The 24,555-nt window shown below is 51.5% G+C and overlaps 5 protein-coding genes across 5 annotated transcripts; 2 read left to right on the forward strand and 3 right to left on the reverse strand.

Moving 5' to 3' along the window:
- Positions 1-1,859: 1,859 nt before the first annotated feature.
- On the forward strand, positions 1,860-3,438 carry A1O9_01243 (uncharacterized protein; the record flags this gene model as incomplete). Its single annotated transcript, XM_013410402.1, has 2 exons — positions 1,860-2,053; positions 2,127-3,438. 2 exons carry the CDS (start codon positions 1,860-1,862, stop codon positions 3,436-3,438), a joined length of 1,506 nt encoding a protein of 501 aa, XP_013265856.1.
- Positions 3,439-5,271: 1,833 nt separating this feature from the next.
- A1O9_01244 (uncharacterized protein) lies at positions 5,272-6,245 on the reverse strand (the record flags this gene model as incomplete). The annotated part of the gene is made up of 2 exons (XM_013410403.1): positions 5,272-5,986; positions 6,034-6,245. The coding sequence occupies 2 exons, from the start codon at positions 6,243-6,245 to the stop codon at positions 5,272-5,274; spliced, it is 927 nt and encodes a 308-aa protein (XP_013265857.1).
- A 2,808-nt stretch (positions 6,246-9,053) lies between these two features.
- Positions 9,054-9,794, forward strand: A1O9_01245 (uncharacterized protein; the record flags this gene model as incomplete). The annotated part of the gene is made up of 1 exon (XM_013410404.1): positions 9,054-9,794. A coding segment is annotated over one exon (741 nt), but the record flags the coding sequence as incomplete, so codon positions are not given.
- Positions 9,795-10,550: 756 nt separating this feature from the next.
- A1O9_01246 (uncharacterized protein) lies at positions 10,551-11,209 on the reverse strand (the record flags this gene model as incomplete). The annotated part of the gene is made up of 3 exons (XM_013410405.1): positions 10,551-10,840; positions 10,929-11,099; positions 11,152-11,209. Coding segments are annotated over 3 exons (519 nt in total), but the record flags the coding sequence as incomplete, so codon positions are not given.
- Positions 11,210-14,588: 3,379 nt separating this feature from the next.
- Positions 14,589-15,858, reverse strand: A1O9_01247 (uncharacterized protein; the record flags this gene model as incomplete). Its single annotated transcript, XM_013410406.1, has 2 exons — positions 14,589-15,578; positions 15,637-15,858. The coding sequence occupies 2 exons, from the start codon at positions 15,856-15,858 to the stop codon at positions 14,589-14,591; spliced, it is 1,212 nt and encodes a 403-aa protein (XP_013265860.1).
- Positions 15,859-24,555: the final 8,697 nt, after the last annotated feature.

Raw genomic sequence — 24,555 nt, forward strand, 5'->3', positions numbered from 1 at the left:
AAACATGTTTGGGCCCTCCTCAATGTCGATATGCCGGCAATTCGCTGACAGGCTGACCACGGAGTTCCTTGATGCCGGGGCGCGGAGGATCAGGTGTTGTTAACCAGACAGGTTTCCCGTGTAACTCATTGACTCCATGGCCCTGATCCTGAAGCTCACGTGTTGCAACCCAGGCAGGATCTCCTGGTCCTGTTGACTTCTCGGCTTGCGGGATGGCGGTTGCATGCTGATGTCCGGGCCGGCGGGAATTACAGCGTCTGAACAGCCACCAAAGTAAGACTACCAGAGAGATAGCTCCTAGACCTGCTCCAACGCCGATCCCAGCGGCTGCTCCTGTGCTCAAGCTTGATTTCGATGCGTCACCCGTTGGCACTGGCGAGGTTGAGCTACTCCCTTCGTGAGAAGTTGTTGTAGATGTCTCAAGGAGAGTATTGGTCGGCGCGGAGGTGCGGAACGACGTCCCTGCAGACGATTGGGAGGATGTAATTGACTGCGTTGAGGATGTTGCGGAGGAGGATGTAGCGGAGGATGTTGCGGACGCTGTTGTCGCCGGTGCCACCTTTATCGTGCGTCAGCCTCCCAATATCAAAGGATTCAGTCCAAACCATAACTAACATCCCTAAAAACCTCAATGCCAAACGCATGCAGCGCGCCACCAGATGGGTTCGTCATAAAGGTCGTGTACGATGTGTGCACCGTCAGATCGGTAACCGTCACCGTCCACGAAACAGGTCCGGTATGCGTTGTCACGCAGTGGAGCGTCGACAGCGTCGGGGCATTTGCGCTTCCACACACGAACGGGAATACACTGTTGTGCCTTGGTATTAGCTAGTCTAGTCCTGGGCTAGATATCGAAAGGTCTCTCCTCACTCAGGACAGCAAGTTGTATATAGCTGAGTCCCCTGTTCTCTGTCGCACGCGGGAATATAACCTGTCGGGCAGCCAGTGGCTGATAGTAGAGACAAGGCGCCAGTGGGATCGTATGAAGGCGGGAAGCAGCTATCGGTCTGTTCTGGCGACCCCAATACACCGTATTGAGAGTTGCCGGCAATGACCCAGCGCCATATATTAGTACTTGTCATGCATTCTGCCGGAGCTTGAAATCCTGGTGTTAAGGTGGCTAGGGTAGACATCGCTGGTGGAATCTCAGAGGCGAAGTGCTCTTCAAAAGTACTATCCTCTGCCTAATTTGAACTGTTGAAAAGGTTTGAGAGAGGTGCCAATACCATTGAGAAGAACGATAATGCTTTTGTTCTTCACCGAAGAGGTGCGCCCGACAGTCTCAACCCACGAGATTTAGGCCAGATCGGACCTGCTGGTTAGCTGATTCTATGAATGGTAAGAGGGGGACTTTTTAGCGACCTTTTGTGCCGGAAAGACCGGCACCCTCGCTAGTTCTGCACTACTGAGCTCTGCCAGCCAGGCCCAGACGGCTTGACCAATAATGATAGCACCACATCCAGCGCATCTTCTTAAGCGAGCCAACAGTATGAGTTGCGGCTGAAAAGGGTTAATGATGTATCCATAGATGAATCTAGACAACGAGGCCTACTGGAAACCAGTCCCCAGAGCCCCACTTATCAAAAGCCTAGGGATTGTTGATAATCAGTTCCAGGATGGAGGCTCAGCCTCATCGCAGCATCATTTGAAATGCGACAGGTGGTACGAGAGGAGACTTTTGTGTTCGAGGATCAACTCATACACCATTTGTTAGGCGCTAGAAGGGTGATTGTCCTGGAAGAGATCCATATCGTGACTTGGTTCAGTCTCAGGCACCCAAACCCGTTTTTGCTTGTTCCGAGTATGTGCAATTCATGCCCCGCGAAGGCGTTTTGAGGATATCTTGGAATGATCGCACCATGACCTCAAGCCACACAGAAAATGCAGCACCTGCCGTCTTTCGTGGTGTGAATGATGCGCCACGAGGAAGTGCCCAGCACCCAGCAGCAGTGTGGGAAGCGCACAAGGCTGAAATACGGCGGCTTTACATGAATGAACGAAAACCACTCAGAGAAATCATCAGTATCATGGCTGGAAAGGGGTTTTGCGCAACGTCAGTATATGGCATACCTAGCCAGCACCGGGCCTTTATCTTTCCCGACGATTGCTGATCTATTGATCATTAGACCACATATGTATAAGAGGAAAATAAAGCAATGGGAGCTTGTCAAAAACAACAATACACGCACTCGCCTACCACAGCGACCGAAACACAGCAGAGCCTCAACAGACGACGAGGATGCGTGTGATGACAAAGAAGGTTCGAGATCACGAGAAACGGGATCCACTCCAGCTGGAGAGACTTCCGGAGCACCTCACGGGTTGATCCTTGCCAGCCCGCAGTATGCGTATGACCATCATCCAATGACCATTATATCCTTACCAGATCCTATCAAATTCAGGCAAGGTCTAATTGGCGGTTTTCGGCAGCTTCTCCTGCGCCATTACAGTCTGGAACCTATCCTGAACAGTGGAATCGCACCGTATCTTGGCCACATTGTGAGCGAGTCGCGCCAATCCATCAATGGAATCATCCAATCATCTTGGTTTTTTGCAGGCAAGCAAAACGAAGATGGGCGCAAATTTGCAGAAAGGGGCTTCAACACGCTCTTGGATCTTTTTCGAGACCAAGACTTCTATTCCTTGATTTACCTGTTCATCAGTCTTCCCCGACTCAAAGACTCTGGGTTGATGCAGCTCCTTTGGAACTGCCTGGCTTACAACGCAAGCGACAGTAGGATTTTGGGGAGGTCACACTCGTTGTCCATTCTTCTTCAATTGATACGTGATTTCTATCATATCCGTGGTGCTGCCGAACTCACATTTGCCGTCCATGATGCGATGAAGGCAATTTTCCAGATTGTCGAGAGCATGGACAACGTCGACGATTTCGCCATGACTTGGCTCAAGTGCGACTATGCTTGGAGTATGGCAGGCTTCGACTCTTTATGGGTGCAGAAGGTAGAAAAGGAGATAATGTTTCTTCGTGACTCCTTGTGTGGAGAAGTAGGGCAGAGGGAGGTTCAGATTTGGTCTGCCGCTATGAGCCTCCATCTCAAGTACGTTCAGCGCGTGGAGGACAACAGCAGTCCCTTGGACGAACTACGACCCGAAGATTTTGTGAACAGCTTACATTCGCTAGACGGTAAACCTTATGATAAGGATACCCTCCAGCTGATGTGTTTCCAGACTATGAGCCAGTATCAGCGAGCACTTTGGGCGAGTCGACAACTCGGCGGCTCTTCCACAAGTGCCCGAATGGAGAGCTTCTCTCTCATCGATACAGCAATTGACAAAATGAACTCGCTTGTGGGACGATCGATCAAGATCGACGATATTCGACGGCTGGAAAGCCATCGTGGGCAAGCAGATCGATGGGAAGAGGTAGAGTCAGCGAAAATTAAGTGGGTTATGGGGTTGTGGATGCTGCAAGAGTGAGTAATGATGATCTACCAGAAAGTCTCATCATTCGAGAGGTACTATTCAGAGATTATGCATCATCCATGATGCTGGATTCGAAATCGAAATCCTGCCGCCATCAAAAGGAGGTCGTAGAACTGGCCGAGCTGCGAACGCGGATGGTAATGGCAGGAAGGAGAGTTTCTTGACGAGTCACCAGCGGATATCAATGTTAATTATCGATAGCCTGATTCACTGGGGATCTGCGACCCCTACTGCTTGCTGGGCATATGAACGAGTCCATGATTGTACTGTACAGAGTACAGTACAATCACAAAGAAGAGTCTTGACTACTAAGATTGAACTGGGAGCAGGGTACAGAAATGTGTCCTGCTGTTCCTTCTTCTCGAAAGCATGACTCTCATATAGGGCCCACATTGACTCTATGCTTCCCCATTTTCATTCACAAAAGACACCATTACTTTTGTTGTCGAGCACTCTCCTACATGCCACAAACCTACAAGTTTATATAAATGCCAATCGACGAAGGGTGTCCCAGGAAGACAAGCCGAAGAGAAAAGTCTTTCAAAACATAATAAAAATTGAACATTGTGAAGGGCCGTCAAACATTCCTTCCGAAGCGGGTAACTTCAAGATGTGTCTACCTTCACATGTCCAACGAAGGTGGTCTTATCTCCGATAACTGTCCACCGCAACTGCTTTGCTATGAAACTTGGCCACTGGGGTGAAGTCATACGACGAGTTCAGGCATCTAGAAAGCTAAAACGGCACCGGCCATGATTCCAGCAGCACCCAGGGCGAAGCTGCTCAGCTGAGTACGTCCTGCAGCGCCAGTGTATGTGGCAACCGCTGGTTTCACACCTGTTCCGGTGTAAGATTGCACGGGAGCAACAGCTGTCACACTAGACTGCACTGGCGCGACCGTGTAAGTTGTCGCAACTGTTGCTGTTGGTGCAGCCCCGCCCCAGCCACCTTGATTGCCTGCTGGAGTTGTTGTTGCGGGCGCGACAGGCTTCGTGGTACTGCTTGACGAAACCCAGTCGCTCCATACATAGTCGGCGCTCGTGCTGGTCGTCTTCGCGGGGTCAACCTGTTTGGTGGTTGAGCTTGAAGCCACCCAGTCGCTCCATACATAGTCGGCGCTGGTTGTCTTTGCGGGATCTACAGGCTTGTTGGAGGTGCTGGATGAGATCCAGTCGCTCCAAACGTAATCAGCGCTCGTGCTGGTCGTCTTGGCAGGGTCGACATGTTTAGACGAGGTAGTGGAGACCCAGTCACTCCAGATGTAATCGGATGAGCTCGTAGACTTGGTTGTTACGGGGTCAACTGGCTTGCTCGAGGTCGAGGAAGTCCAGTCCTCCCAAGGCTGTCCATCGGAGGTGGTACCGGTTGGAGAGCTAGGCTTGGTGGTCGTCGAGCTGCTTGGGTGTCCACCAAAAGAGTAGCTTGAAGAAGAGGTCCCAGGGAAACCAGGGTGGGACCAGCTTGAGGTTGTCGACGAGGGTTGTGCTCCAGGGCCAGAGCTGGTTGTGGGTTGAGAAGCACTAGTTGTCGAGAAAGTGGGCATTGTGTAGCTTGTAGGAGCGGAAGTCGTCGTGGTGATATCGCTAGTGGTGGTGGTGGTGGTGGTGGTGGTGGTTGATGTCGTGGTAGTTTGAGGAGGCCTCTCTGTCAGTTGATATACTCTCAAATAACTGATGTCCCAGTAAGTCTCAGAGAACTCCTGTGGGTTCTCACCAACAAAGACGGAGCACTTTGCCTGTCCAGTAATGGCGGAGCACCCATTGTTCCATGTAGCGTCACCGAAGTCACCTAGTCTCATTAGAAAGGGGAAATCGCGGTTGAAAAAGATCACTTACCGCAGAAAGTGTTGTCGAAAATAACTTGGTTGTTCTTGAAGTTCGCATCAATGTCGGCATCAGGTCCGTTAAAGATTGATGAGGGAAGTCCCCACGTATCTGGCTCGGGGGAGCCTGACGAGATGTCGGATGGGATCTCGCTTCTTGGGAAGAACCAAATCTTGATAGCGTCGGACTTCCACTCCATGGCGTAGACTCCACCACCGGCTGCATTCATACCAGGTCCGTAACTGCTAGAGCGCTTGTCGAATGATGCGCAACCAGCACCGTTCGCGTTGGCTTGTCCTGCATAGTACTGGCAGTCATTGCCGTTCGGGGTGCCAGTCTGCTCGTTGGGGCTTTGCTTGACGGTGAACTGCTTGCCAGTGTGTAGGGCTGACAGACCGGTCCCTTGATTGTTGGCTCCTTCAAAGATATCGATCTCGCCATTGTTCGGCCATTCGCCGTCGCCCAAGGTCCAGAACGCGGGCCAGGTGCCGCACCCTTGGGTAGTCGAGGTGGTGGGGACATGCTTGAGATCGACAATGAAGAGACCGTGAGTCCACCTGTCGGTAGACTCGATCCTGAGTGATGGACGGCCAACACCGTTCTTCAACCAGTAATCAGCATTACCATCGTATGTGTGTGACGAATCAGCCCTCAATTGCACTGAACCACCCTCGAACCCGACCAAGCCGGTCTTGATCGCGGTGTCCTTGTCGATGTATCTAAGAATGGTTAGCCTAGCAGCATGGCTTAGGGTTGGTCAGCATACGAGACAAAGCCATGGGTCAGGTCGGCATCGGAGTTGAACGTAAAACCATCGAGGAACTTGTCTCCGGAGTAATCGGACTCGAGTGCATAATAGGTGTCGCCGGCGCCAAAGGTATTGACACTGGGAATAACGGAAGAGACAGAAACGGAAGCCAGAGACAAAACAGAAATGAATGTGGTGCTCGACCTCAGAAAGAGTGATGAGGACGGCATGGTGAAAGAGTGACTGTGCTTAGTTTAAGCAATGAATGACTGCGACAAAGTGTGGAAGGAAGGAAAGGGAGAGAGAAGAGGATAGCCATCACCGCTATATCGAATTCAACATCCACACATCTATCATGTGATGCAAGCGACGCCCCATTCATGACTGGGTTTACGCTCAGCACCGCCTCACCGGTCATCAATACTATGCAAGCTGGGCAAATTTGAGGGTGGTTCGGTAGACCCCCATAGCCGGCACGAGGGAAATGAGCAAGAAGCGAAGAAAGGAGGCCAGATGAGGTCCCAGGCGCCGAATGGATCCGCAGGGTATGAGTGGGTTGAGGACAGCTCAAGAGAATAATGCTCAGGTACCAAGGAGGCCAGCCTGGTACTCTGTACCTGCATTAGTCCGGTCCCATCTGGAGGAGAACGAATCATGATTCAAGGAAAGATTCCCAAATTTAGTGCCTCGTGGTCACAATGATGGATCTTTGTCCGCTCTGACTCCATGTGGTTGTGTCCCTGTTCGGAGGGTTCCGTCCGTGGACTCAAAAGAGGATAGTATGCATTGCAGTGAAACTTCGAAGGTGTTAAGCGAAACTACCGAGTGGCCCGTGAAGTGGCAACAATAGAAGAGTCGGCAGACGTTACAAGATTGGAAAATTGGCTGAACCAAAGCCGTCTGTTTGTGGAGCTTATTGGGTCTTCAGCCAATGGAACCTGGATATTGAAGCCGCGTTTGGCCCATATGGGAAAAGGGTCGAATTTCCCCTGAGCCATGGCTGAGATGGTTTGTTGCTTGGTTGCTTCTGCCCCAGTCAGCCGTGGAACAGGCAGACACCTGCTCAAGGCTAGACAAATGTGTTGCAAGTTGCAGCAGAGTCTTCCGAATTGGTCTCGATTGCTCGACACGTCGAATCCATCGTGCCGTTCTATAGAAATGTGGCTGAAGGCAAAGTCTCCTTTGTCAAATAATCGCGCAATACCCGCCATTGGCATGTGAAAAGGAGATGGGATATCGAATCCACAGGAGGCTATGGAAGGTATGTACCATAGAGTACTCCGTACACCGTACCTATTCTCGGTAGACTGGCGCCGAGCGAAACTTGTGGATTGCATAAGAGTCAGATACACGCAAACGGAATAGCGGATTCGAGATGTTCCCTGGTCAGCGGTTTGAAGTAATGGTATACGGAGTACTTATACTAGAAGCAATTCGGCGAGATGACGGGGGCGTGCCGAGGACAGAGCAGTGCACCAAGGATGGCACTGAATAGTCACGTTCAAGGAGGATATCAGGCTCCACCCCTTGCAGTCGGTACGAGTCCGGAGTATGGAGGAGTACTCGTACGCGTTCGGGTTTGTTGACAAAGAACTGAACGGCGCGAATGACACTAGCGGGAGATATCTCGAGCTAAAAACAAACGGATCACGAATCGTGGATCATCCTAAGGGATCTAACGGCAGACATCACGGATCCACGGCACTCAAGTTCTTGATCAAGATCATAAAGCGGGAGGATCACCGCAATGGCAACGGACGAATCCTGATAGCGTGCATTGCGTTTCTCAAATGCTTCCCAGTAACCATGCTTCAGCGGACCACAAAGCCTCTAGTGCAGCTATTCATCTGTCCACGTGATGAACCTTGCGCGGACATGCACGAGCCATTCAAACCCCCGCTGCAAATGGAAGGGGGGCGCCAGTCGTACACCATATCACTTGCACCTGCCGCCCATCGACAAGTGAGGGGCCCGCTCGATACTTTGAACGCCCCGCAGAGGCAGCAATAAATGCACCTCACACTCAAAGCAACGTCGTGCATAGATGCACCGGCATCCGCATCCACATGTCCAAGTCCATGGCCATCTGCTCCAGACCTCCTCAGAAAATTAGGAAGAAAGAGAGAGAAAAGAAAAAGAAAAGTGCCCGCTATCTGGATGTTTGCCCAGCAAGCACCAACTAAGGTACAGGCAGGTACAAAGACTTATCTAACACTACTATGACTATTCCTATCGTTACCCATTATTATTAGGCTGCAACTCTTCACTCCTTTGTTTATTGACCTTCCTCTCCATTACCCGAACCAGGCATCCTGTTCTGGGCTTCGACTTTGACAAATTGCCCGCCGCACTCTGTCCCCCTACCATTTCCTGTTATATTTCTCGAGTGCCAGAACCGACTGAGTACAGCCTTGAGGTTGCCCATGGTTAGGCACCAACCAGCATGAACCTTGCTCAGTCAGCCCTGCCTCGCTGTTCGTTCCATTTCTTGCCATGCTGGTCTGCTGTGCACCACGGTGCACAGCATTCTGATCTACCTGGCGAGTGTTTGATTGATTGATTGATTCAATCCATCCCTCCCCTCTTTGGTCTGTCCAACCCAGCCTTATCGTTCACCTTTTTTCGAAGCGCATTCTTCGCCCCTCTTCTAGTTAGAAGTCCACTTTTACAGTCATCAACTATATATGTGTCGTGACCCTCCCAGATGCGATGCGAGACCGTAAAAGGGTCCAGATCCAGGCGTTACGATGCAGCCAGTGGTCGTCGGCTGGCTGGTGCCGTGATGAACACGACCGCCTGATCTTGATGCGTGTGCCAACGCAGGTAAGAGTTCCACAAGCAAGAGGAACAATAATTGAAACTTGACGGCTCATGACTACCCTCGACATAACCAGATCGACTTGAAATCCACCACCGAGCCCAACCAGCCCAAGTCCGAGCTCGAGCCGGTCAAAGCGCAACCACCAGCGACAAAAGACACAGAGAGCGCCTCACCACCACCACCACCCGCACCTGCACCGACCCATCCACCTGCCTTTATCACTCTCCTCCCACCAGAACTCATCCACGAGATCGCATGGCACCTGCACCCTGTCGACCGGGTATGCCTAGCATTAACATGCAAAACACTAACCTCACATATCCTCTCGGCCCCGCTCCTCTCGCCAACAACATGGACGCGGTTCTCGGATCACCGCTACGCAGGCTTCCTGCCGGAATCATACTCCTTGATCCTCCGGCTGGCGCACGGCTGGATCCCGAAGGACAAGCTACGGTATTGTTCGCGGTGCCACAAGATCCTGCCGCGCGATGAGTCCTACTTCCGGAGCCGCATGTCGTTGAAGAAGACGCCGCGGTGGAACATCAAGGTGCGCATCGAGAAGGAGGTCTGGGACGGGATGAGCAAACGGGCACGTTACGCGCAGCTGCTGAACGACTGGTGCCACACCAGCGTCGAGGACAGCAGCATCCTGTGCTGTGACATCTGCCGCACCAAAGCCATCAAGGAGACCGCAGACGGCAGAGCTGATGGTAACGCCTCGCGCCTCCTGCACTACCCACCCGTACAGTGTCCCGAATGTCTAGAGAAGGAACTGACCTATGTGTGGCGCCCGCCACGGCAGCCGTGGTTGAGACAGAAGCTGGGCCGCATCCTCCTGGCCGTCTATCAGCCTTGCGAGTGGGTGGTGTGCTTCATCTGCTGGTGCTGCTTCTACGGCGTCCGCTTCGCCTACAGGGAGTGCAAGCAGTGCTGGCGGAGGTGGGTCGCGCCTGGTCCTGATACTACGAGTGTTTACCCCTGAGCTGCACTTTGCGGAGGCAGCCTGTGGATCGAGAACTCGGCCGCCGGATAAGAATCACCCCTGGGCCAATACGACAACAACGAGGTTTGGATTGCTTCTAGGTAGAACGAGTTTTATACATAATAACACGCCAAATTAATTAATAACCAATTGTCCTTTCCCCCCCGCCCCCCTCTCTGCCGGAAGGTGTGGATTGTTGTGCTTTTCCGTCTATCGACTTCGAGAAGATATGTCAAAGAGCAGAAAATGATGTGCAGGTTCATTGACAACAGAACGGGATGGGCAAACAGTACGAGATGCAGTGAGTGTGATATACCAGAATTAGAACGATCAACAACTAGGCGGCTAAGCAGGAGAGCTGTCAAGAAAAGAGGCCACTGTAGGCTAAGCGCACATGTCCAACCTCTCACTCCCTTCCTATTACGATTGACATAGTCATATATCCTTCTTTCCCCACATCATGATTATTTGAAAGCAGGGGATGGATATCATCGTAGACTGACTGCACCACCACCACCATATAATAGGATTTGTTTTACTACTCCCTTTGAACATTCAGCAGACTGTGAGTTCAATCTGCTCCTACTTGGGTCCGTGCCCTCCTCTCTCTTTGGGACGCGGGAGTGAGCTTTCTCAGCGTCGCTCGTCGGGAGCCACAGCGTCGGGATCTTCGTAGTTGAGTGGAATGGTGGTGTTCGTGTAGGGCTTGTGGTTGCTGTCACTTGCACCATTCGACGCGGGTGGAACCTCAGCTCTGCTCTCGATCGGCTCGAGATTTTGTCCGTGATATCGGTTGTGAGAGGCGGCAGCTGCAGCGGCGTCGGGGGCTACAGCAGAACTGCGACGGCGGGTTGCCTCCGCGGAGGCGCCGCTTGCCAAGCCAGACACGGATTGTCGATGGCGGCCAGCAATGACATCGAAAGGATCGGACGAGAGCTGGAAGAGGGATTGCTTGCGCTCGCGAACTTCGAAGGCCTCGGCCGGCGTCATCATGGTCTCACCGATGCCAGCGGTTTCCTTGGCTGCATACGGAAATTACGGGTGTCAGCCATGCAGATGGACTCATTAGAGGAAGGAGAGGGAGAGAGAGATGAGTAGTTTGGCCCTTACAAGAGACTTGTTTCCGGCCATAGTATGGGTCGTTCTGAGGTTCCATGCCGCCTGTTTTGCTAGTACTGAATTTTCGAACGTCCACACCATTGACGCTGTACTTGCGCTCTCGGTTCCAGTATTCCTGCTCGGGTGTCAAGCCGGTCTGTCCAACGTCCTGGATCTGGGCCTCTGCAGGGAGGTGTCAGAGTTCAGTCTCGCACCAAGGGTTGAGTATACCAACTGGAAACTGGTTTTCGACCGTAGTAGGGGTCGTCTTGTGGTTCCATGCCACCTTTCTTGCTGTTGCTAAACTTCCGAACATCTACGCCGTTGACGCTGTACTTTCGCTCACGGTTCCAGTACTCTTCTTCGGCGGTGAGGTTGGTGAGGCCTACATCTTTGATGAGCTCGTCTGGAAAGCGCGAGGATCAGCAACCAGCCAAAAGTGGCGCGGTCAGGGCTGGGTAGAGATGGAGAGTGGTGCATATTTACCTGGGACGGGTTTCCGGTTGTAATACGGATCACTAGTACCGACCATATTGATCGATGTTGTGAGAGGGTTCGGGGATGGTGTTTCACTGAAGAGTACGGGAGAGCCGGAAGGGAGGAGACTTATAATGACGAAGCTAGGGCTAGCCTTAGCCTTACCATTGCTCAGACCGAGGACTCTTGAGTCGGACTCGAGCGATTCCAGCGAGGAGGGCAGAGGTCAGCTAGGGAGTGGTGGCACTGGTGGGGGATCGGAAACAGACACGCTGAGGAATCAGAGCTGCCGACATGATGGCACAAGGCTTGAGCTTGGGCTTGGGCTGGATCTTGAGGCAGCGTAATTCGGCGAGAGAGTTGGCAATGGAAAGATCGCTGATTAGCGGGTTGGGTATCGTGCAGGTTTGATGACAGGAAGAAGGGACTCGCTGTGCAATCAGTGGCCTGACCCCGCCCGACATGGCAAAAAATATCAAGTGCGAGGAGGTGAAGCTGGGGAAGGAGCGCGCAGCTCGAGCCTAGAGGTGAACATGGGGAAGTGCAGGCGAGGGAGCGGGGAGATGATAAGCTGGGAGATGTCATCCGACTGCCTTGTGGGTTCGCGGCCTTCCTGTTAGGGGAATAGACTGGCTCCTTGTGCCCCTAGTGCCTCTAGTGCCCCCCAATATCCAAGTTGCTAGGGGTCCGAGAAGGTGCAATTCGGTCCCCCGTCCTCCCTTAAAGAACCGAGCGAGCCTGCAGGCTTAACCGCATCAAGTTGTGAGGCTATTAGCCTTGTTCAGCATTGATCTGCTGATCTCTGCATCCAAAGAAGCCATGATTCGTCGCTCGTAGATGGCCTGCATGGCTTTGTTCTCGCTCGATGTGGCTGAACGGAGACACAGCGGTGAAATTCATGTCGCAAAATTGCTCGGTCAAGCGTTGGTAGATGGAGTGACTACGAGGAACAGCGATCAGTCGAGGGTCGAGGGTCGAGGGTCGAGGCTGCTCAAACCGTTGTCTGAGCGAGCAAAGGGCCGATTGGCAAGTAGAAGCCGAGGCTGAGGCTGAGGCTGAGGCTTCGGGGCTCTTGGTTGACTTAGCCCCGGGAAGAGGTCGGGGGGCAGGGGCCCCGGGCATAGAGATCGAAAGCTTTAGAAAGACCATGTCAGCACCATGTGATGCTATGATTGGAGCCCCACCAACGTCAGCCACTGCCTCGATTCATCATAGAACACTCGCTCTCACATCTGCACGTGTCCGTACCGAGTACTCGTGAGTCGTACCATGGTGATTACAATCCAGCCTCGCTCCTCTAACATTTGTGACTAGTTACGAATAATCTCACGCTCATCTGCTCGATGAAAACCCATACAGCCTTACGCTAGTCACGTGACGCTTCTCTGGGCTCTTCTCCCGATCTTGCTGCAGCGATAAGACTCCATGGATGATTTCGCCCGCGAGTTGAACTTCCTGTGCCTTTCTCATCAAGGAAACATGGGACGCACTTCCACTTCAATTGCGCCCTGAAACACCAGCTGTGTCTGTTGCACATCTCTGGCATATCTCTGCAAATGAACATTTTCCTGCTTCCCCGGGCAGACTGAGGCGACGCAGATCCATGCCGTTGACAGTGTCGTAATCGTCATCTCAGAGCGCGCCGGCCTAGTCGTTGGAAATTCCTGTACCGATCAGCAGGTGCTCAACGTCCGTCCTGATCTTGGCGATGGCTGATGCATCGGGCCCAATAACTCATATGGTGACCGGCTGAACCCCCCAAGACCTGGTCTTGAAATCCAGGCACCATCCTCGTGGTTATTTCGCAATGCGTCGAGATCTGAAGTGATGATGGTTCATGTTTTGTGGAGGGCCCGAGTTCGGATGGTAATTCTGGGTTCCGGGTAGATGTTCGATTTGATGTCTGCCCACCCGGTCTTGGATGGGTTCTGCCACATACATGGCAAAGTCGAAAAACGGTCTTTTTCATGTCATCTATTCTATTTCGGACCCTCCACAGTAACCGGCGGTTCGAATTGGACGATAAAGCATGGAAAGGCTGAAGTGGGCATAAAGGCTGGGCTGCCGCCAACAGGGCCAAAGATCTTTGTGCCCTGTGTTTTTGAGGATTTTCACTTTAGTTTTTAATACCTTCATCGCCACCAAAGACAAGTCCGCAAGTTGCTAACAAGCGTGAGATCCGACTCATATATGCAACAAGATACCCAAGTAGTGTATACACTCGTGGTGGCCGGTGTAAGGGCGGTGTCAACACGGCATAAAACCCTTCAAGATTTCATGTGCAGTCAAGACGTAACATGCCACCAGCTCACGAAATGGGAAGATAGCATCAGCATCATCATTACGATGCCCGTATTCATTGCTGACTTTGGATGCCTCGTACATACTCTGCTCAATCTCTCAGTACCCGGACTGATTGGCAGGGTGCTCAAGGATCCAAACTACCTAAACTAGGTTAAGAGTACATTTTGGTTTACAGAAAAATAATTTCCCCCGCAAGGCCAGGCAAGGGATGTTGGAATCCGTTTCGCGAATTCCAACCTCCCCATTCCGCCCTCGTTTCCCTTTCGTTTCCCGGTTCGATGAGTTGCGGTATGGAACAATGCCGAAGCAGTATTTTTTTTGGTGGTGTGGAAGAACAATTTGCGTTTGGCAATAGCTCTCTGCTTTTAAACGTGGTCTTTAAGTAACAGTGGGGTATCCTCTTCTGCAAAGAAATGGGAATGGGAATGAAAATCAAGCCGTTAAACCGCTGATACCTCAAATGTCCCAATGGTGGGGATCGGGTATCAGCAAAGGCGCCGACTCTTTCTTGAAAACCAGGCCCATTCTACCGCTTGAAAATCCCATCAATAACAATTTTAATCGCCAATGATCCAGCTTGAAAGACCAGACCATCTTCCCCTGCAAATGCTTCATGACTTAGATGAGCACAAGCACCGGCCACATCTAGAGAGTGTGAAGACAAGTCCAGGTTTTCTACCGCTCCACACCTGCATTAATGGAAATTCACCAATAGTTGTCTGTGAACTTTCTGATGGTTGAATGCTTAAATCGAGACGCTTGCAATGCAAAATAAGCCCTTAGAAGGACGATGAGGAAACAGAACGATGTGTGCTGACATACTAGAACGATCTGAACAGACATGTCGCTGGACATTTCATTTCTTGATCAAGATCCTTGCTGAAGAACCCTTCAATAGGCAAATTGGTGTGGGAATTGCTGATCCACTGCATTAGGCGTCGGGGTTGGAGGAACATATTGGTTGGGGGCGTTGAAAGTCTTCTGGTTGGCACCAAACATCTCACCTTCCGGGGTGATAGGGGGAGTGTAGAGGCCATGTTGGACCATGGACGGAAACTGAGTCTTCTGAGGTGTCGCGAATGTCTGGAAGTACTCTTCACCTGATGGCTTGATAACAGATACAGGTGGCGTTAGCTCATAGGTGGGTGTGATGGGTGCTCGGGCTGCAGCAGCTATGGCAGCCTTCTGAGCAACAAAGTTGGTCAGAAGTCTCGTCACGTTAGAGTACCGAGCCGATGCGTACTTCCGCGACAAAATGCTCGAGGGTTGGTGGACCTTCTGCAACAACTCCATGACTGTGGTGTTACAGAATTGAGAGCCGAATTCTGAGGCACGTGCTTGAGGGCGGCCAAGGATATGTCGAGCCAGGACCAGAGCTGAAAGAGCAAGAGTAGATGACCGTTTCGATACAAACTCTCGGTGATAAAGGGCGATTTCTAGAATGTAAAGGGTTAGATTTTCGGTCTCGGGATCATAAACGTTGTCCTTGACGACGAGTCGCATGAAGGAGTCCACAGTGGGATGACCAATAGCCCAGCCGAGAGTCGACAGGACATGCCACTCCATCTGCAAAAACATATCGTCGTCGTAGAGCGAGCAGCACATCGACTTGAGCTCCTTGATGGTAGGAACCTTCTCTTTCTTGTCTCCATACTTGGCAGCAATGAGTAGAGCTGCACAGCCTACCAGTTGGTAGTGTCGTTTGTAGACGACTCGTTTGGAGCAGTATCGGTCGAGGAGGTTGATCGTTAGGAACAAGGTCTCAGGCAAGAGTTGGAATGCCGAGTGAGCCTCGACCAGGAAATCCAACAAGTATGGTCTCATGAACCATTGAATCTCAGTTTGGATATCGATAGAGTCGACGTCGGGCATGGTATCGAGCTTCACCAATTTGTCAGTGGATGCAACATGAATCAATGGCTTCTTGTCTCCCACTCACATCCATCTTCAGCATATGCTCTAGCATGTCTTGCTGGTAGTCTTCTGCGTCGAGACGAGAGAGTTCAGAAGCCATGAGGTGTTGTCGATGCCGGGCAATGTCCTTTGCATGATCAGGGTTCTTGGTAATGGGTCGATGAGGTTCATCGAAGACCTCCACGATGCCTCCACTTTCGTAGCCGCTGTCGTTGGACCCGAATGATGAGATTCTGTTGAAAGCCATGTTGGACGTGGATTGTAGCCGAGACTCGAAGTAGTCTCAGTAAGGAACAAAGTGGTGGAGAGGGCTGGATCTGGGTGTTGAAAATAGGAGATAATTAACGACGAAGATTAGTGAATGACAGTCGTTGGAATTGATTCTTCAAAAAGAGTGGAATGGTTGCACAATCAAATGAGCAAGACTGGAGGTGGCCAGGAACCAAGGACTAGGTGAGGTCTTCTAGACTGAAAATCTGGGACGTGCGCAGACACGTTAGCTGCAATTAGGATGGTGATAGGACAATGAGACTAACCAAAGAGGAGGGAAATGGCACGATCCTCGTTACTAGGAACTCAGCACGAATGCTTCATTTAGTCAAGGATCGGAATGGGCACGTAGATTAAAGTGCTCGTGCGCCGATAGAACGAAGGTCGAATGAACGCCTCCGCTAGGTTGAGCTTGGGGCTCCTGCGAGGAATGTGGTCTGAATTGGACACCTGCTGTATTGCTCCTGCGACAGGGTTAGGTTGACTTCGTGTTGGCAGCAGGGCTTTAAGTAACGAAAGCACTGACCTGGGAGATTCAGAGGCAATTGAGTATTCTAGACTTCGTTGACCTCGGATAGACAAGAGAGGTGGAATCTAAATACAAAATTCATCAGTCAGTCAATGGTTCAGAGACGAGAAATAGTCAGGGCATCAGTGCGAAGGCCGAGAGTTGGATATGCGTGACAACTCAAGGGGCAGTTGACGCATGCTTGTCACTGTCCGCTTCCGTGTCAAGAAGCTCGAGTTTTCTTCGAGAGATCGCCTTGTCCTATTTTTCTCCCCTCGAAGCTTGATTAGGGGCATGACGATGACGATATATGGGGTTTGATATCCCTTCAAAAGGACATGGCCGTGACATTTTGTTCCCACCCGCAACACTGTGATGTGCCCAATTGATCCAGGGTAGGCCCTCCTCTTCATGCTCCTTGTTCTGACGTACAATTATCGACACAGGTTCGACTGGACCGGGTAGGGCTCAAGGTCAGCAAACCGGGTGCAGTGGAGAGGTAGCGAGCAGAGGCAGTGGCCAGCCTACCAACACACGCCGGAAGCAGAGAGATAATATCTCAGTTTTAAATCGACGATGGCTTCGTGTTTCGGATCCAGTTTCCCAAGGTACTTTGATACGGGATGCGGAGCCCCATTTGGGGGGGGGGATGGGTGATGGTCCCAGCTGAGGGAAGAAATTCCAAAATTGTAGCACCTCACCTTTTATTAACACGAGTCTCTTGAACTGCTTCCAGTTGACCAAAGCAGGACGTTATCCAGAACGATCTCTGCGAAAACGAGTGCAGGGTGGTGATTGGAGGAGCAGGAATCAGGGTCCCTGGGTGTTGGACAAGGCTCAGGAGACGTTGGTGGTAGCTGGGAGTCGTGGGAGGGTTGTCGAGGACATTCGAGATAGGGAGGTATCTGATGATCCAACGACAGAGAAGGGAAAGGGCCGAGGATAAAAGGACGAGGTCAAGGCCCTCGAAGGTGAAGGGAAAAGGGAGAAAGGAAGGAACAGGAGATGGCAGATAAGATGAAAGAAAGTGAATGTCTGAGTGTGAGTGAGTGTAAGTTGCAGTTGGCTTGAGTCGAGTTGAGTGGAGTGGAGTTGGTTAAGGTGAGAGGTTGACGGGAGGAGCTGGCACTGATTGGACGCAGGCCCAGCCCAGACGCTTGCAGGGATGACAGGCACGGTCGGCGACGACGACGTGCAGCCTCAGTTGCAGCAGCGATGGGGGATGGGATGGGGGACTGGGGACACCTGCACCGAGCGAGGCACGAGTATGAGGCGCTCCGTACGGATACTTGGTACTGACACTGACACTGATACGAACATTGTACCAGAGCTAGACCACCTGGACGTGAGCACTGAGAACGAGGCCCTGGCGGGTCACTCCTAGCTACCAAGGCAGGTACCAAGTGGCGGCCTACTGCCCGCCTCCTAGCTGGCAGATTAACTGGCAGCCAGCTATTTGCCCACTGTCCACCGCCCGGCTGCTCCTGGGAAACCCGCCTGTTTTCTCCCGCACAGGTCAACGCCCAAACGCCTATCGCTGCCTATTGTCTTGGTTTCTCCAGGTACAATCTTAAGCATCCCCTCCTCCTTAACGTTACAGGAAACTCTGGTCTCCAGGGCACTTACAGAGGGCCATCAATATTCAATCTGTCCTCCACCATTGAAGCTCCCCTATCTCTGCCCACCTGTCACAACCCAGACACCATAATTTCCTCTGCTCCCGCTACGGTACGAATGACGGCATTTGTGGAGGAATCTCCAGAGCTTTCCATGCCTTGCAGTTGATGCCTCTCTTCCTCAGGTCCTCTTCCTCAGTATCTTACCACTGGCACTACATGCTTGCTTTTGTTTTCAGCTTCCATGTACGGGGTAACATTACCCACCACCGACATCCGCACTTGTCAGAACTTGTAAATGTTTCGCTTAGCTGCTGAACAACGCACCCGGCTGGCTCTGTGGTCGCGCGGCTGGTGAGTTTGGTCAAAAAGCGCGTCAGGTCGCGTTATTGGACTGTGAAGGTGGACAGGTTCCTGTTTTTTAGCTTGCCTAATGCAAGCCCTGACAGTGCCAAACATTCGGGGCCAAACCTCACCGGAAATGTTCCAGGTCCCAGACTCTCCTTGGACGAATCTCCTTGCTCAAGAGGCCCAGGAGGAGAAAGTGCTTTGCCAATCCCCAGTGAATTGACGTGAGCTTGCCACTCAGACTTCCCGTCTCTACGCCTTGACCGAGTCGACTCCTCTTGAATATGTGGACCACTGGACCTGCATACTTGGACTTGACTTCCCCGTCACGTCAAGCAGTCCTAGCAGCTCCTCTGACTCTCTGAGACCTGGTCCGTTCAAGTCTTATTCAATCAAACAAGCGAAGAAGACCCAGTGTTGCATCACCGTGCTTGGAATAATCAACCATTGTGCGACTGGTATCGACAGGGGTCTGGGCAGGCTTGTCCCTGGCTCGGCTGTCTGTAAGATCCAGAGATCTGCCCTATCGTCATCACCGTCTCCTTCTCCGTACTAACCATTCCTACTTTTCCACGCGACTTTCAGGTGCAGAGCTCAGGATGTGGCCCCTCTTCTGTCTGACGCCTGGTAAATAGGGTCGGTCAATCTTCAAGCCAGCCTTGCTGAAATCAGAGTTGCTCATGTCAATCACGCGAATCCGCCGAACGCCGCCATCCTAGGGTGCCTACTATGGCTTGCCAAATCCCTGGACAAGGACAGAAATACATTCAATGATCGATCGTCCAATCTTGAGCCTTTTGAACTCTAACGAGCACGTTAGTCCTCCGTACATGTTTGCCATTGTTCCTTCTCCTGCATCGAACACTTCGCTTGCAGCTCACAAACAAAATTTAGAGCCAGTGATCTTGCCTCTCGACTTGGGGTTCGAAATTTCCCAATGCCCAGAGCGGCTTCAGCTCCGTGCAACGACGGGATGCATGAGATATCTTGACCGTTACTCTCCGCCCTACGTGAGATCTCCACTGTGTGACCTTGAACGGGGAAGGCGAGAATATGTTGGCGTGCTAGGTTACGTGAAAATTCTTGTGCCATCGCGTACCAATTACTATTGACAGCTCTTCGCATATATTACGGTACCCGGTGCTGCTTCTTGTTGAAGAAAAAGAGCCAAGTGGACCTTGATGACATGATACTTGACATGCGAAGCACGGAGGGAGCGGGTTCGGCGTTGCCCAGGTGTGCTACTAGTGCGAGCTACTCCATAGTGAGGAACATACGAGTACTCGTACTCCGTTCAAACCTAGGTAGGTAGATGTGACGGATGAGAGTGAAACAATACTACTACTGTTGATTCGGCTTTGATGGCCAGGATTTGATATTTGGTATTCTCCACCATCGGCTGACCAGGTGGTATGGTAATTCATGTCTTTCAAACCCAAGGCAGTTTCATACTTGCTACTTTAGCGGTAGATTCGACCATCAGCATGAGAAACCAGAGTGGGAAGGCCATCGCTCGATCTGGGAAATTGACTGCATGCTACAAACGCAATTCCAAACCAGGGAGTCGCGACACGCGACACGCGAGACGACTTGGCACCCATTGCCGACCAAGGTAGGTACCGAATAATTGTAACCATCTTAGCAGCTACCATACGGAGCATTCGTATTGTTACTACTACCACTTAGGAACTCCGTAACTACAAGTGGTGACGCACCGAACGAGAGTCGTACTTTTCCATTTGCCTCAAAACACATCCCCCCCCCCGCCATTCCCCTCTCCTCTGCATCGAAGGAAGGAAGGAGGTTCACGGCATTCGCCGGTGGGAAGGGGGTATGGGGCCTATTTTTGTCACTACTACCGGTTACTAGTACGAAGCAAAACTCCTCCAGATATCCATTTTCCTCAAGCATGTCATCATTTTCAATCCTCATGGTCGGGTCCCTGGATCACCTGCAAATCCTGGTAGGTACTTAACCGAACAAAATCAACCTTTGCTGTCCTCATGCCATACGTAGACTGCAGCAGCACCAGGACCACCAGGGTCACCAGTCCACCAGTCCACCAGTCCACCAGTCATTCCACATTTACTGCACCAATTCTCTGGCTCCCGATGACATCAACCTCCTAAATCTGAGACCGACAAATTTGGTGGGTGACACCTGCCAACTGTGAACCATTTCCATCTTTTCAACGCTGAGACTCATCCTTCATTTCACCTGAGGCACGGCTCGATCCCCGCTCTCATTTACAGTTCCTCAAATGCTAGAACATCATTCCCCATCCCCATCCCCCATTGCGTCCTGTGTTGACCTTTGTGATCAAGTGCCTTCCGAGACCAAAGAACAAAGATTGAGAAGAAAGTTCTGTCGCGACTGCAATGGCGTTTCCCGTCCCTGAAATTTGGAGGCCGGATCAAACGATGCCCTGTTCATCCTTGCTAAGGTACTCCGTACAGAATTACCTCTGTCTTAGTTGTACAATCTTCATAGGGTATTGTCGGAGCCCTCCAATGCCTTGCTCTGTGTAGCAGGAACACGTTCAATGCTACTGCTGGAGACTTACTTTGAGGATAGCGATTGAGCGTGCGCCATTGCGACCTCTTATGGTCAGATGAATGTCTCTATCGTAGAGAATCGTATCGCTGGAGCATTTGAAAACAATGGCTGGGACTATTATGCTAAACCCCGAGCTGCCATCCGACATCGCATTCACAGTCATGTATGGACAAACGAAAATGTCCAGCCACAATGGGCTCCAGGCCTGGTCTGTATCCTCGTTAGCGTCGTGATGTCACCCTGTCAGGCGGTTTGAGACCTTGAGCTAGGCAGCCTTCAGAATCCATGCTCAAATCAGCCCCACAAGGCAAGGTCTTCGAAGAAAATATATGCCCAGATTGCCCCGGGAAAAGGTGTCCCAGGACAGCTGCCGGACCTGCCTCCGGACAATACTGCCTTCTGGCCAACAAGGCACCTAGCTTCATTGTTTGGCACCAGTCCACAAACTATCCTCCTCGCCGAACCCGTACCATGGACGGAGTACCTCGTAGCGTGAGTTGTAAGAAGTACTCCATACACAAAGCCACATGGAGCTCGACCTACGAGAAACGAGCTATTGCAGTTCGGTATCGGACTCCAAGACAACCTGAAGCAAGTACCAACATTGATGGACTGGCAAGGTGCTTACCACCGAGCCGTAGCAGCAAAAGATAACATTTATCCCTGCCAAACTAACTCACAGAACGTGCTCACCTACCAGTTCAGGAGCTTGGCGAAGATACTTTGTGACTTCAAGCTTGTATCGAGAACGCTCTCTTCGGTCTAATACAGGTACGCTGGTGTTGGTTTGCCGATGTTTTCTCTAGCTGCGTATATTCGTACATCGCGGATGATCATACTTGCATCTTGGTGGGATCAATACGTTCATCCCATTCCTCCATTTTCGATGCTGGTATATAGCAGCGTGTAGACATACAAATATGTATACATAGCAACCCCACTGTAACCCATCGTGTTTGTACTGGGTTCTTGCCTGTTATCTTACATCTGTCCTGATTCCCACCCAGATTTCGGAATTTTTCAGTAAATCCACAATAGTGTGTATCTTTCAATGGCCCGAGGGGCTTCCCAGAGCCATGTTGACAGACTGATCACAGAAGCAATGGCCCAGTGGGCTCCGTCTCCTCTATATGTGGCTGGTATCCACGCTACTTTTGTCTTAACATGGATTGCTCTCTCGAAAGCGTCAAGCGGCTTCTCTTTCAGACGCACACACACAACAAGTGTAGGGGGAAGACGAAAAGGATCTATACCACCCAATGCGTGAGGAGCCTGGCACAACCTCGCTCGCCTGAATGTGTGTGTGTGTGTGTGTGCTGGTGATTCTTGCCCTTGGAGCAGTCCAGAACTGTTTCCAGATGAGGACGACTCCAATCCATGGTATAAACTCGCGCCCGTGGCTGCCTCATGGAGAACACCATCGTGGCATTGCTGCAAGAGCATGGGCCAGCAAGCATGCTCCAGAGGCTTTTGATGCCTAATAAGCTGTCTGGAGAAGGACCACCTTGCAGTCTTCGAAAGAGCGAAGCCATCATGGTTGCGCGAAACAGGCCAAAGAAATCCCCTTAACAGACATGAAATGTTGCTAAACGCCTCGTCTACTGAGTTGCCGGAGAGGCTGCGTCTGAGACTTTATATCTCGCCACCTGTTGCAGTCTGGATTCTGAATTGCGCAGCGAGGGCAAGTGAGGACAGTATTGTCTTCACGAATCAAAGCTCGGGTCGTCTTATCATCGCACTGGTATCCGCTGAGACACCATCGTTCAATCCAATATCGGAGCCAGCCGTCCTCTCGGCGCTGCCGCCAGAGTTTTGGTACTCTCCCTGACAGCTCCCTGCTATGCTTCTCACTGACCATCCTCCAGTACCCTTGGCTTGTCGAGCGAAACTTGCCACAGTCCGGGCAATACTGCAAGTCCCTTGGTATCCAGCCACGCCCAAGCTGGAATTGGAAGAAGTGCTGAAGTGCTTCCAGGTTAGGAGGTTGGGTGAGCAGGTAATCGAGGTGTTCCTGGGTCAGGGCCACTTGAGAAAGTCGTCTCGAGCATAATGCCAACGCACAGCGGTCTAGAACGTCCAGCTCGTCGAAGATGCTGTTCAGAATCTCAATTGGCAATAGTAGTATAACGGCATGTGGACTGTTGTTTGGTGGTGGGTTCTTCAAAAGAGCGCCAAGCATCTGTTCGCCTCATTTTAGCACTCATTTTGAGGAGCGATGAGGGTCGGAAGGTATTCCATACCCATGGCGGAAATCTCATGAAGGCACGGAACATGTTTGTGTGAACGAACACGCAATCCTATCTCTCGCTTGACCCAGACAAACCACTCTATATCAGCAACAAAGGCAGGAAGGATAGCTGCATGAATTTCAACGAACGTAGGCCGAATCTCGAGCGGCGAATCTTCGAAAGTCACTTCCAAAGTCCTCCTCAACAACTCTTGGTCTTAGCCGATTCGTGTGTGCTGAGGAGAACGAAGAAATAACAACATGATAGCACAACAGAGAAGTTTAGCATAGCACGGGAAACTGCCACACGCACACAGTTGTGCTGACCACTGTTGGCGCCGTCGACGAGGGACCCCCACATGGTCCAACGCACTGCAAAGAAATAGAAGGACCCGGATGTTTCACTCGAATCCAGTCGGCAGAAAGTACCCAGTACCGTAAGCTCGATAGCAAGGACGATGCCTGGGCTTACTCTATAGCTGGGAGAGGCTGCGGGCGGCGACTAGCGCAGAGCGAGGACGACCGGGTTGGTTTCACAGCTCCCCCAATGCACCAGGATTTGCGGATTTGGGGCGATCCAAGTACCTAGACCTACCCTGTAAGTCCGCGCTGTAAGTCCATGGGACGAACACTCACTAAGGTGTACCTAGATGGATTGCTACAAGCACACAGTTTTGTGGAAGAAGTTGGAGCTTCGACTTGAACGAGAAAGATCAAGTCAATTATCGTGGTTCATGTTCAACCGAGCTGTGCTAGCTTGAGATTGGCGAGACGCTAATTAGTAACTACAGTACTTGCGAACAGCCTTGAAGTGGGGAGACGAAGGCTCTCCGAGAGAGAGAGAGAGAGAGCGCCGATTACATACCTGTGCTTCAGACAGTCGGGACTCATGGCTGATGTGGTGAGATCTGAATCACCCGCAATCATGGTGAAGGCCCTCTTCAGGTCAATGGGCCTGCTGGGCTAGTCTAGAAGTCCAAGATATACGAAGTCAGTTCAACGTCTGCATTTCCATCGGTCATTGGGAAATTCCGGTTCGTCCATTGTAAGCCTGATTCCAGCCTCCAGGGTTCCCAGGCGCCCACCAGGTACCCCCTGGGCCAGCGAAAGGGCTTTCTCAAAAAGAACCCTGCGGATGAGTGCCGATTGTCACCACCAGGCCAAACCATGGATGGAGTCTGTCGGCCGTGCCTACCGAGACCAGGTGTTGAACAAACCCGTGATTGGAAAATGATCGGCACGCCAACCCAAGCAAAGCTTCCGGTCAAGCAGCGGCTTGCCCATGGACATACTATTTCCCTTTTCCTCAACTTGGAGTCAAAGCAGATCTAGAGGAACACCTCTTTGAGCTGACGTGGCGCCAAAGGCCTAGTTGTCTCTCCTTTCAGAACTCACCAGCCCGATCCACTGAATGACAAG

This window comes from Exophiala aquamarina, assembly GCF_000709125.1.
Source record: "Exophiala aquamarina CBS 119918 chromosome Unknown aczIA-supercont1.1, whole genome shotgun sequence".
NCBI lineage: Eukaryota > Fungi > Ascomycota > Eurotiomycetes > Chaetothyriales > Herpotrichiellaceae > Exophiala > Exophiala aquamarina.